At 47.2% G+C, this 12,090-nt stretch overlaps 1 protein-coding gene across 2 annotated transcripts in view; it reads left to right on the top strand.

Moving 5' to 3' along the window:
- Positions 1-12,090, top strand: part of SEZ6 (seizure related 6 homolog) — a 77,260-nt gene that overhangs the window by 62,999 nt on the left and 2,171 nt on the right. For both annotated transcript variants that reach the window (XM_031967715.1, XM_031967714.1), the window contains exons 5-14: positions 2,299-2,484; positions 5,109-5,277; positions 6,375-6,541; positions 7,336-7,530; positions 7,865-8,003; positions 8,464-8,660; positions 10,178-10,372; positions 10,925-11,116; positions 11,414-11,611; positions 11,968-12,003. In XM_031967715.1, coding sequence (XP_031823575.1) covers positions 2,299-2,484; positions 5,109-5,277; positions 6,375-6,541; positions 7,336-7,530; positions 7,865-8,003; positions 8,464-8,660; positions 10,178-10,372; positions 10,925-11,116; positions 11,414-11,611; positions 11,968-12,003 — 1,674 coding nt within the window. The remainder of the gene's footprint in view (positions 1-2,298; positions 2,485-5,108; positions 5,278-6,374; positions 6,542-7,335; positions 7,531-7,864; positions 8,004-8,463; positions 8,661-10,177; positions 10,373-10,924; positions 11,117-11,413; positions 11,612-11,967; positions 12,004-12,090) is intronic.

The raw sequence follows: 12,090 nt of genomic DNA, 5'->3' as shown, positions 1-12,090 counted from the left end.
CCCCTAGGGACTGGCTCTCTCTCCATCCAGGGACATCAATTGAGAGTGCAACCCATACAGTAAATTAGCAAAGGAATAAGAATCCTGGTGGTTCACTTCCTATAAAGAGATCTTGAAATCTCCAGAAATGAACCTCTAGTCCACCAAATTAACAGAGCTATCTTATAGAACACTCTGTCGGGGGCCAGATAGTTCTTCAGTTTCTGCCCAGTTAGGGAATGATGCATCTCAAGCCATCTTTTCTGAATATGGCCCAGGTCCTTCACCTCCAACCCCCTCCCTTTCATCCTTGCTTCAAAGCCAGCCCAGTCCCAGGACTGATGGGACCTTGCCTGTTCTGCAGGATTTGCTGCCACCATCTGGTCACAATTAGCACGACAGTTCATCGCAAAGCAAATCATCCCAGCCCTAGGTTCCTAAGAGTGGCAGGATGCTAAAAAGATTATGAGCTAATTGCAATCTTAAAGGTCTAATCTATTTTACAGATGAGAAATGAGGAGTGTTGGCCAAGGTCACAAAGCTATTAAGGGGCAGACCTGGAACTCCTGCTCTTCCCAAGGCTCTTTTCACTGACCCATACAGTTTCTCTCTAATAAACCCTTGTTTGTTCATCATTTGTTCACCATTGATTCCTTCTCCAACCTTAGGAAGGACAGGGCTTCTCCCCTTGAGTTATCATAAATGCAAAAGTGGTCATTCTGTTTTAAAATAAATTAAACATTTCATTGATAGTTTTTGAAAACACTGTTATTTCCTATAATCCTCTTCCTATCCCCACTCCTCAAGCAGACTCTTCCCCTGTAACAAAGTAATTAAACATAACAAACTTTGATCATGCCTGACAATGTAGGTCTCATCTTGCATCCACAGTCTCCACCTCTCTGCCTAGAAAAGGAAATTCATTCTGTTTTAATATATATTTATTTCATAAAATACTTCCCAACTACATGTAAAAAAAATTTTAACATCTTTTTTTTTTTAATGTTGAGTTCCAAATTCTTTCCCTCTAGCCCAACCTTCCCCACTCCCTGATAAATAATATATTGATTGTAAGTCATGCAAAGTATATTTCCATATTAGCCATGTTTGATCCTGTGTTAGATGCAAAAAATGAAACTAGTGGTTCTTGACTGCAAATCTGCCCATCTCTTTATTGGGTAACACAGATGATCTTCATCATTTCATTATTTGTAAACAAATTTTGTTTCCAATGATATAACTACATATTCTTTCTCTTGAAGGTTTCTTTAAGTAAGATATTTTGTTGTTCAGAATATTTTAGATCAGTGTTTTTTAAAACTTGAATATTTACCCATGCATAATATTCGTAGCAGAAAATAAATTGGTAAAGTACCCAAAAAAAGAAATTCACAATATTCATTTTTATAAATCTCATTTATAAATCTCATAACTGAGTAGTTTCACTGAGGGAATTTCTGAATGTATAACTTTAATTTTCCATGCTAGACAACCAATTTTTCCCTTTGCTTTGTTTCCACAGTTAATAATAATAAAAAGGAAGCCTTCTATTTCTCTCTGGTGGTTTTTTTTTTAATCTTTCCAAGCATTATCTCATTTTATTCTTCTAATAGCCCCCTGTGAGATGGGGAGGGCAAGTTATATTATCCCTATTTGACAGCTGGAAAAGTAAAGACCCAGGTTAAGACCCAGGTCACACAGCAAGTTCCTTTTTATAGGAGCACCGGTTCTAGAGCTCCTAAATCTAGATCTGTTTACTCAATGCCTCCTGAGCTCTTTCTATCAGATCTTGCTCCAAAAATGAACTAGTTATGACCTTAAATATGTAGTCTATTTTACAGATGAGAAATCAGGAGTCTTGGCCAAGATCACAAAGCTATTAAGGGGCAGACCTGGAACTCCTGCTCCTCCCAGGACTCTATTCACTGCACCCATGCAGTTTCTTGTTTGTTCATCATTGGTTCCTTCTCCAGCCTCAGGGAGGGACTGGGCTTCTCCCCTCATAAACAGGGTTTGAGTTATCATAAATGCAAAGGGTCATTCTATTTTTAAAAAATAAAACAAAAAATATTTCATGGATAGTTTTTGAAAACATTGTTATTATTTCCCATTATCCTCCTTCCTACCCCACTCCTCAAGTAGACTCCTCCCTTGTAACAAAGTAATTAAACATTACTGTTATTCTGTTATTCTCTAACACTTGCTCGACTTCCCCATCTCAACAAGCCAGAGCATACATATTAAGCAGAGTTGTTCCTCTGTCCCTTGACAGCTATCAGACCCAGACCCCAAACTCACCCTCTTTCTTTTCTCCCTCAGCTTACCTCCTGAGCTGCAGCTTTCCCCAGCGCCCAGCCTATGGGGATGTGGCCGTCACCAGTCTTCACCCTGGTGGCAAAGCCCGCTTCCACTGCACAACGGGCTACCAGCTGCAGGGAGCCAGGGTCCTCACCTGTCTCAATGCCACTCGGCCCTTCTGGGACTCCCGGGAGCCCATCTGCATCGGTGAGTGACATTCCAAGGGCCATTCAGGCTGGCGGCCCAAGCCCTTAACCTGTCACATCAGCAGAGAAGCCAAAAAAGTAGCCACACTTCGTGGCCCCAAGGATGTGGCCTTTGGGACCTTTTTTTGGAGTTTGGTTCAGGTTTGAAGCCAATCAATAGAGTGGGTCTAATCTCTTTTGACTGGCTTCAAATCTGAACCAGCCTCCTTTATAAAGGTGTTAACCATCCCTGCCCTGAAGGAGTTAGTAGTGGGAATGAGTCTACACTCCCTCACTTAGTCCCTCTGTATCTATACACTGGACAAATGACGACCTGTACAATCAGAATTTGTGTGTGGTTTGGACCAGATCTAGGATTTCACTGATACTGGGGAACTCAGAAGGAAATTCCCTCTCCCTATAGAGAGAACCTGCTCTCAGGTTTGTCTCAGGCACTAAGAGATTAAGCTGCTTGCACTACCAGTGTGAGTCCAGGTCTTTCTGATTCTGTGATCTGTTTTACACTGCCATTCAATAATTTCATAGAATGCTTTATAGTACAAATGCTTTATCTCCTTTTATCCTTATGCCAACTGGGTGAGATAAGCAAAACAGAAACTAATAATAGTCCCATTTTAGAGATGAGGAAGCAGTAGAGCCCACAGAGAAGAGTTAGATGACCTTTCAAAGATGGACAAGTTAGTTAATGGATTAGTTCACAATTCTGCAGTCTCACAGAAAAAAAAAGGACAGATAAAAAGATAGGATAGATTCTTGTCAACTTCAGCCTATCACATTTGGAAAGCAATTTACAGATTGCCCAAGCATTTGCAATCTCCTTGTGAATCTATCAATAAACATTTATTAAGTCCTATTTCAGAACAATCCTGAGTCATGGGGGAACAAAAAGAGACCCAAGATAGCCTCTGCCCTCCAAGAGTTTACAATCTAGTGGGGGAGACCACATACAAACAAATATATGCAAAGTAAACTACAGAGAGGCTAAAAAGGAGATGATTAATAGAGGGAAGATTGGAATTGAGAAGTTGGGGAAGGTGAGATTTTAGATTTTAGAAGATCAGCAGTCAGAGCAGAGAAGGGAGATCATTCCAGACCTTGGAAGCATGCCTCAAGCCAAGGGCCTTGTTGATGATATAGCTTCCAGAAGGTCAGTGACATTGGATCATGGTGGGGAGTAAGGTGTAAGAAAACTGGAAAAGCAGGAGGGACTGGATTAGATGGAAATTAAATCCATGGGAGCTGATGAGATCACCAAGTGAGGAAGTAGAAAAACAAAGCAGCCAGGATTATCCCCATTTTAGAGATGAGGAAACTGAGGCTCAGAAGTGACTTGCCTCCCTACATCACAAAGCTAATAGTTGATGGAACCTAAAATGGTTTCAGGACTCTTTCGTCTATACCAACCTCATCCCAAAATGTAGTCTGACATAGCCAGCTCAGGAGCAAATCCATAATAAGTACAAGAATTTTGCCTGTGATTCAAAGGAGTGCCGATGGCTTTGGGAGACATGATGGGATACTAGAAGGTTCATTGGAAAAGCAGGAGTTATGGGGGCTTATCTGGGAGGGAGGAGATGGAGCATGGCAGAGATTCCATCTCACCTAGCCACCACTGGGGGGGAGGCGGGGGGGAGAAGAAAAAGAAACATAAACCCCTTACATCATATAAGCACAGTCGAGCGAAAAACATTCCCGCCTTGGCCATCTCCAAAACTGTCTCATTCTGTGAATGATCTTGTTCTGTCATAAGGTGGATAGCATTCTTCCTCTGGAAGTCACAGTCAATTCCCGAGGAGATCAAATTTCAGAAAGGTCCATTTTTATAATATTGATGCAATTGCATAAATTTTCTCCTAATTCTGCTCACTTTACTCGGCACCAATTCATACAAGCCCTCCCTTTTTCCTCTGCCGCCCTCATCTTTATCATTTCTCATAGCATCAGAATATTCTGTGTTGTTCAGACACCATAATTTATTCAGCCATTCCCCAACTAACGGGCACTCCCTTGGTGCTCAGGGATTTACCGATACAAAAAGAGCTGCAATAGATATTTTCCTACCTACAGGATCATTTCCTCTTTCTTTGATCCCTTAGAGGCATGAGGCTCACTGGGGTACAACGGGACCAAAAGATAGGCCCAGTTTAGTAATTTGGTGGGGCGTTGCTCCAAATTTCTTTCCAGAGTAGCTGGAACGATAAGTCTCAAAGTCTTATGACAGCAGAGCCAAGGGCCTGAAATCTGAGCAGAGGCAGGGAGGCTGGAGAGGAAGAAGATAGCAGGGAGGAAGGAACAGGACCACCTCACTGGCATGGAAGATAGCAGGAGATGGGGCAGACAATTGGGTGGAGGAGTTTAAATCTGCTTTTATCTCAGAAGTGATTAGCAGGGACCTGTGGGGTAAGAGTTACTGACTTTAAACTCACAGATCTGGATTCAAATCCTGCCTTTAACACATAGCACCTGAGTGACTTGAGGCAAATTGCATCAAACCATGGGGCCTCAGTTTCCCTATCTGTAAAAAAGGGATAGGTTTTGAGGTGCCTTCTGGCTACAGACCTACGTCCCTATACTGTCGTGAAGTCTCCCTGTTTAATTAAACCTGGGCTTATCCTTGCCTGGCAGCTGCCTGCGGAGGAGTGATCCGTAATGCCACAACCGGCCGCATCGTGTCCCCCGGCTTCCCTGGAAACTACAGTAACAACCTCACCTGTCACTGGCTGCTGGAGGCTCCTATGGGGCAGCGCCTCCATCTCCACTTTGAGAAGGTCTCCTTGGCAGAGGACGATGACAGGTAATAAGCCGGCCCCCAGAGCCTGTCTTCATCACTTCGTTTTTATTGCTCTTTTGTTTTTACATTGCCTTCATTTCTGAATTTGTCACTTCCCCCAGCCAGAGGGCCTCCCTTCATAAGACAGAGTTAAAAAGAAAAGAGAGGGAAAAAGGGAAAGGGGTGTTTCAGTAAAACTGCCAGACACCAACCCTGCCAGAGGCAGAGGGTCTGAGTTCAAATTCCACTTTGATCACCATCTGTATGATTTGGGGCAAATCATTCTACCTCTCTGGGGCTCAGTTTTTCATCCATAAAATGGAAGGGGCTGAACTGGAGACCTCTGAGGTCTCTCCCAACTTGAATTCTGAGAATTGTGCCTACAGCATATTCAATATCCCATATCCATTGTCCCCCACCTTCTGCAAAGAGAGAAGGGGAAGGTCTTTTTTTTTCCCTAATTTTCTTAGAGACTGAACTTGGTCCTTATAATCACAAGATGGAACTTTTCCAATGCGCTCTAAGAGAGAGACCAAAACAGAAAGGAGATTCTCCCTGCCCTAAAGGAGCTTACATTCTATGAAGGGAAACATTATTCAGCTAAGTAAATTAAAATATATGTGAGGCAAACATTAGGAGCTGACAGGTGGGGGCAATCATGAAAGACTTCATGTAAGAGGTGGCCTTGGAAGAAATTGAGGATGCTGAGAAGTTCTGAACCCTGACCTAAGAGCCCAGAGGTTTGCCTGGCTCATTTGTCAGACCTTACTAAGTTCCCAGGACTAGCCCTACAGGTTGGGGAGGACAAACTCTCTCTTTCCCAGTATCCTTGTAACTAAAGATTTTGGGCACAGTGCCTTCTGACCTCTGCAGGAAAGGGGAGGAATGAAAAAGCCACTCAATACTAATCCCCTCAGCTGTAGGGCCTCCCCAAAACACTGCCCCATAGTTTGTTAAGTGTTGTGTCTATTCCTCTGTGTAGTAGTGAGCTATTTGCGGGCAGCCTTTATGTCTCCCCATAACCTGCTATGATGTTTGGCTTGTATACTGTAGGTGCTTAATGCGCACTTGTTGAGTGGTTGATTGACTGATTGATTGCTGGGGGGAATGGGTATTCCTAGACTCATCATCCGAAATGGAGATACGATAGAGGCGCCCCCAGTGTATGATTCATATGAGGTTGAGTATTTGCCCATCGAGGGCCTGGTCAGTGCTGGTCGCCATTTCTTCGTGGAGCTCACCACAGACAGCAGTGGGGCAGCAGCAGGCGTGGCACTGCGCTATGAGGGTGAGCCAGGCTTCCTCGTCCACCAAGGGGCCCCGTGGCTCTGCTTTCCCCCTCGTTCTAAACTCTTCTTTCTGCCAACTGACCGTCTCTATCATTCAACCGTCTCTGTCATCTTTCTGTCTCCATCACTCCTATGATCATCCACTTCCTGCCTTCAGTCTGTCCCACCCTTCTTCCTCTTCCTCTTCTTCTCTTCTCCTCCTCCCTTTTCCTCTTCTCCTTCCTCTCTCTCTTTCCTTTATCTCACTCCTTTCTGTCTCTCATCTCCTTTCTTTCTCATATTTCTCTTATATCTTTTATCTTTATCTCCTCACTCTCCCTCCCACCTGTCTCATCCTTCTGGGTAATTCTGTGTGTGTGTGTGTGTGTGTGTGTGTGTGTGTGTGTGTGTGTGTGTGTCTCTGTCTCTCTCTTTGATTCCCTTCCACCGTGTTTTACCTACCTCATCCCACCCCAAACAGCCAAATTTGGGATTTGGGGAGCCATCTTCAGTCACTAAGATCCCCAAGACCTCTGGTCAAAGGGGATAGTTTTCCAAGAGTTTCGAGGGTTTAAACCCAGATCTCAGATCTTCCTATATTTCCTTTATCCTGAAATTGCAAGGGCTTCACTCTCTGTCTCTGGTCCACTCCTAAGACCCCCAGGATACAGCCTCTTGGGCTGTAGAATGAGAGACAGTGTAACAAAGACAAACGACTGGTGCTGTGGTCACTCCCTAGAACCAGGTGCCGGGAGGGCAGAGAGGGCAATGGGAGTCAGCCCCTGTCTCCTGAGGCAGCCCCCGTGGCTTGCAGCCTTTCAACAGGGCCACTGTTATGAGCCCTTCGTGAAATACGGAAACTTCAGCAGCAGCGCCGCCTCCTACCCCGTGGGGACCACCGTGGAGTTCAGCTGTGATCCTGGCTACACCCTGGAACAGGGATCCATCATCATCGAGTGTGTGGATCCCCATGACCCCCAGTGGAATGAGACCGAGCCTGCCTGCCGAGGTCAGCAATCAAGGAAAGGCCAGGGAACCACAGACAGGGGATGCCACAAGAGCGGAGCTGTGGGTGGCCACCATGAGTGCCGGGGAGGGGGCTGAGGATCATCGAACACGGGGGCAAGATGACTGGGAGGGGCAGGGGGAGGTATAACACTGGACATAGGGAGGCAGAATAATAGATACCTATGGTGGGGCTGGACCCAAAGGAGGGGACACTGAAGGTGACTACACAAAAGGCACTTTCTGATCCCTCTTGGGAAGTCCAAAGTGGGTAAGCAGGGGAGTAGGCCTAGGCCTTAGCCCGATGTCCTGCCTGCCCCCTGCTCCTCTCCACCAAGCTGTGTGCAGCGGGGAGATCACAGATTCTGCTGGCGTGGTGCTCTCACCCAACTGGCCGGAGCCCTATGGCAAGGGACAGGACTGCATCTGGGGTCTGCACGTGGAGGAGGATAAACGTATCATGCTGGACATCCGTGTGTGAGTAGCTACAGGCAGGACTAGGGGAAGGAAAGGGGAGAGCTCCCCCAAGGCCAAAGAGGGACCAAAATGGAACAAGGAGGAAAGGTCTGGGTTGATCAGAAGAGGCAAAAATATTCCTGAGGATGAAATGGAAAGACCTGGGTTCAAATCCCACCTTTCACACTGAGCGCCACCCCCTCCCCTGGCAGTTTATTCTTTGGTATAATGAGAGATTTAGACTAGATGTAGCCTCTGAAGTATGAGCTTGTGCATGTAGGTCACATACACTTTCCTTGGTCTCAGTTTCCTTATCTGTAAAATAAGGGTGGACTAGTCTAAGCTCCCTTCTGGCTCCAGGGTGTGACTCCTAAGCCCTATTTTCTCCTCTTGCCCTGTGGGTTTCCCTGGCTCTGCCCTCAGTCCTGATGGCACCCAATTCTCCCCCTCCATCCTATCCCATCCCTTAACCCCGGAATAGGCTTCGGATTGGCCAAGGGGATGTGCTGACCTTCTACGATGGGGACGATCTAACCGCCCGGATACTAGGGCAGTACTCGGGAACCCACAGACACTTCAAGCTGTTCACCTCCATGGCGGATGTCACTATCCAGTTCCAGTCAGACCCTGGGGCCTCTGCCGTGGGCTACCAGCAGGGTTTCGTCATTCACTTCTTTGGTGAGCCCCCACCCACCTTTTCCCTCTCATCCCACACTGAGAGGCAGCCAGCCCTCAGCATCAGGGAGGACTCCCTGGTGGAGACAACTGAAAAGGGAGGGGAAAAGCATCAGAGAAAAGGAGAGGGAAGGTGGCAAAGAGAGGGTGGAGACTGGCTTAAAAGAGCTAAAGTGCTCTAGTCTAGGAAAAGAAGGCTAAGGGGGGTACTGCAAAATTTTGCCCTTTGTTCTCTATCTCCTCTGAGTACCCATTAAGAAAAAAAAACAAACTATGTTCTTTCATTGCAACAGGAGAGCTTTAAGTCAGGTAATAGTAAGAACTTCCCCTCAAGGCTGAAACACACATGGCCTACCACATTGTTGCATTTATTTGGGACTAGAAGGGATCTCAGGAGCCATCAGTCCAACCCCGCCACCTCCATTTTACAGCTGAGAACTGGGAAGGCCAGCTGGCTTGCCTGAGTTAGCACAGGTAGTAAGGATGAGGAGAGGCTTCAACTCCAGAAGCAACAGGTTCTTTTGTGCTGTGGTGCCATCTCATAAGGTGCCTGATTTATCTGAAATCACCCAGGTAATTGATGGAACAAGGGCTTGAGTCCCGTTCCTTGACTCTGAAACCAAGCTGCCAGTAAATATTTGCTGACTGATGAGCAAAAGGCCTAGAGATTTGGTTCCAGCCACAGTCTGGTTATTAACTATCTGGGTGACCTTAAATAAGTCCCTTTTTGTGGGTTCCAGGGTCCTCATATGCGTTATGCTATAGAGACGGCCTCGAGGAAAGAAGGCAAAGTTAAGATTCAGGAGGTGGGGCAGGATTACAGGGGGGAGGGCAGCGTATCTTTCCATGATGATGAGTCACAACTGTGAGCCCACTCTTCACACATACACACACACGCGCGCGCGCACACACACACACACACACCATGATCTAGTGAATTAGAGGCTCTAGGATCAAGGAAGTGATGGAGGTGACCTGGAGAGGAAGAAGAGACAGAGAAAGAGAGGAGAGGGAGACAGAGAAAGCGAAAAAAAAAAAGAGGCAGAGACAGAAATAAAGAGAGGAAAAGGCAGAGACAGAGGGACGTGAAGAGATGAGGGCAGGTCTGGCTTTGCAATTGATGATCTGGTTCAACTCCTTCCTCTGACAATATTTATGTGAGTAAGTTACCTAACCACCTGGGTCTAAGTTTCTCTATTTGTAAAATGATGGGATTGTGCTAAGATGGCTTTTAAGGTTCCTTCTAGCTCTAGGGTAGATAATCTAAGAAAAAGTGATGGAGAAGCATGAAAGCTACTAGAATCCCAAAGTTGGCAAAAAAATTACCCAACAAAGGGCAAAGCTTGGATAAAGAGAGGCTTGTGGGCAGCCTCTAGGGCAAGAAGGAAGGAAGCACCAGGCATCTTACAGATGGGACTGATGCTGGGACAGCCTGGTTTGTCCTTGCCAAGCACTCAGGCTAAGAAGGGACCCCCTTCGTTCTCCCACACGGCCTGAGCCGCGACATGCTGTGTCTCCAGAGGTGCCCCGCAATGACACGTGCCCAGAGCTGCCCGAGATCCCCAATGGCTGGAAGAGCCCTTCCCAGCCGGAGCTGGTCCATGGCACTGTAGTAACCTTCCAGTGCTACCCTGGCTTTGAAGTGACTGGAGCCAATACTCTCATGTGCCAATGGGATCTCACCTGGAGTGAAGACCTGCCCACCTGTCAGAGGGGTGAGTGGGCTTCCCCTCCCCACCCCAACACTGAGCTGATCTTGGCTCAGAAAGAGTCAAGCAGAGATGAAAAGTTAGCAATGTAATCAGAAAGAGGCAGAGGGAAGCAAGGACGTGAGACATGCTGTCAATCGATAAACATTTATTGAGCACCTGTAGTGTGCCAAGTAGCATGCTAAGCATTGGGGATGCCAAAAGACAGCCTGCCTTCAGAAAGTTCCCAGTCTAAGGTTAGGCACAAGGGTCTATGGAGCAGCAGAAAAGCTCCATGCTTGACTCCCAAAGAGGGAGTCCTACTCCCTGCTCACCCCCTGCTCAACCTGCATCCCCTGCTGGGATGCCCTCCCCTCTCTTCCCCTTCCCCTTCTCCTTTCCCCCCTCAACTGGCCCCTAAGACCTTTCCAAAGGGGGATCTGGTCTGGCAATCTGTACTGATGCATCTAGGGGATGGGGCTGGGAGCAGAGTAAGATGGAGAGGGCAGGCACAGGCAGGAGACAGACGCAGCCAAGCTCATCCTTTGCTTCAGCTTCTTCTGCTCCCACCATCTCCAGTGACTTCATGCCGCGACCCAGGGGATGTGGAACACAGTCGTCGGCTCATCTCCAGCCCCAAGTTTCCAGTGGGTGCCACCGTGCAGTATATTTGTGACAAGGGTTACGTGCTGACAGGCAGTGCCATCCTCAGCTGCCATGACCGCCAGGCAGGCAGCCCCAAGTGGAGTGACCGGGCCCCCAAATGTCTCGGTAACTGCTAAGCTAGCACTGGGAGTGGGGAAAGGGGGAACTGGGGATTAATGGAGGAATATACTAGTCTACCCTCTACCCATCCACATGCCCTATTCAGAGTACAGGACTAACTAAGGAAGAAGAGTAGAGTCCCTGCTTTGCTAAAAAGTCCAAGACCTGGGTACCAGGAGGGGAGAATGTTAACCTCAAACCCGAGAAGCAATGGGAACAGAAGCTGGGTTATCAAAAAGCGGAGGGGGCTACCAACAGGTGTCCAGTCATAGTGCCCTTACTGGACTCTGGCTATCTTTGCAGTGGAACAGTACAAGCCATGCCATGGTCCTGGGACCCCTGAAAATGGTGTCCGCAGCCCCGAGAAGCGGCTGTACCCTCCAGGTGCCACTCTCCACTTCTCCTGTGCCCCTGGTTATGTGCTGCAGGGAGAGGCCAGCATCAAGTGCGTACCTGGACATCCTTCACAGTGGAGTGACCACCCACCCACCTGCAAGGCTGGTGAGTCTTCCTGGCACCTTTCCATTCCCATTTCTTGGTTGATTTTCCTTTCCCCTCCCCTCTTCCCCATAGAACATCAAGACCATGAACAATCTTTTCATTATCAGCATCCCATGATAATGTGTGACTTGCTTCCAGAGAACGTTCTCATAGGCAGAGTTCCCCGTAGTGGGCTCCTTTTCTCCTTCAGCCCTTCTCTAGCCTAAGTCCTCAATGCAGCTGGAAAATCCATTCAGGCTCTACTTGATGGTGAACCCCATGCCTGTTCCCCAAATATCCTCATCCTTGCCATGATCCTTGGCTCTAACTAGATTGCTGCTTTCTCTTCCTTCTTCCCCTCCCACTTTTCATTCCAGCCTCTCTGGAGTTCTACAGTGGACGTAGCTTAGATGGTGAGCCCCCACTCCCTCATTTGTATCAACACAGAGAGACTGTGCTCTTGTCCAAAGTCTATGCTGTGGTTTGCCCTTACTAGTTAT

This window comes from Sarcophilus harrisii, chromosome 4, assembly GCF_902635505.1.
Source record: "Sarcophilus harrisii chromosome 4, mSarHar1.11, whole genome shotgun sequence".
NCBI classification, from domain to species: domain Eukaryota; kingdom Metazoa; phylum Chordata; class Mammalia; order Dasyuromorphia; family Dasyuridae; genus Sarcophilus; species Sarcophilus harrisii.
This window is presented reverse-complemented; position numbering and strand designations above follow the sequence as displayed.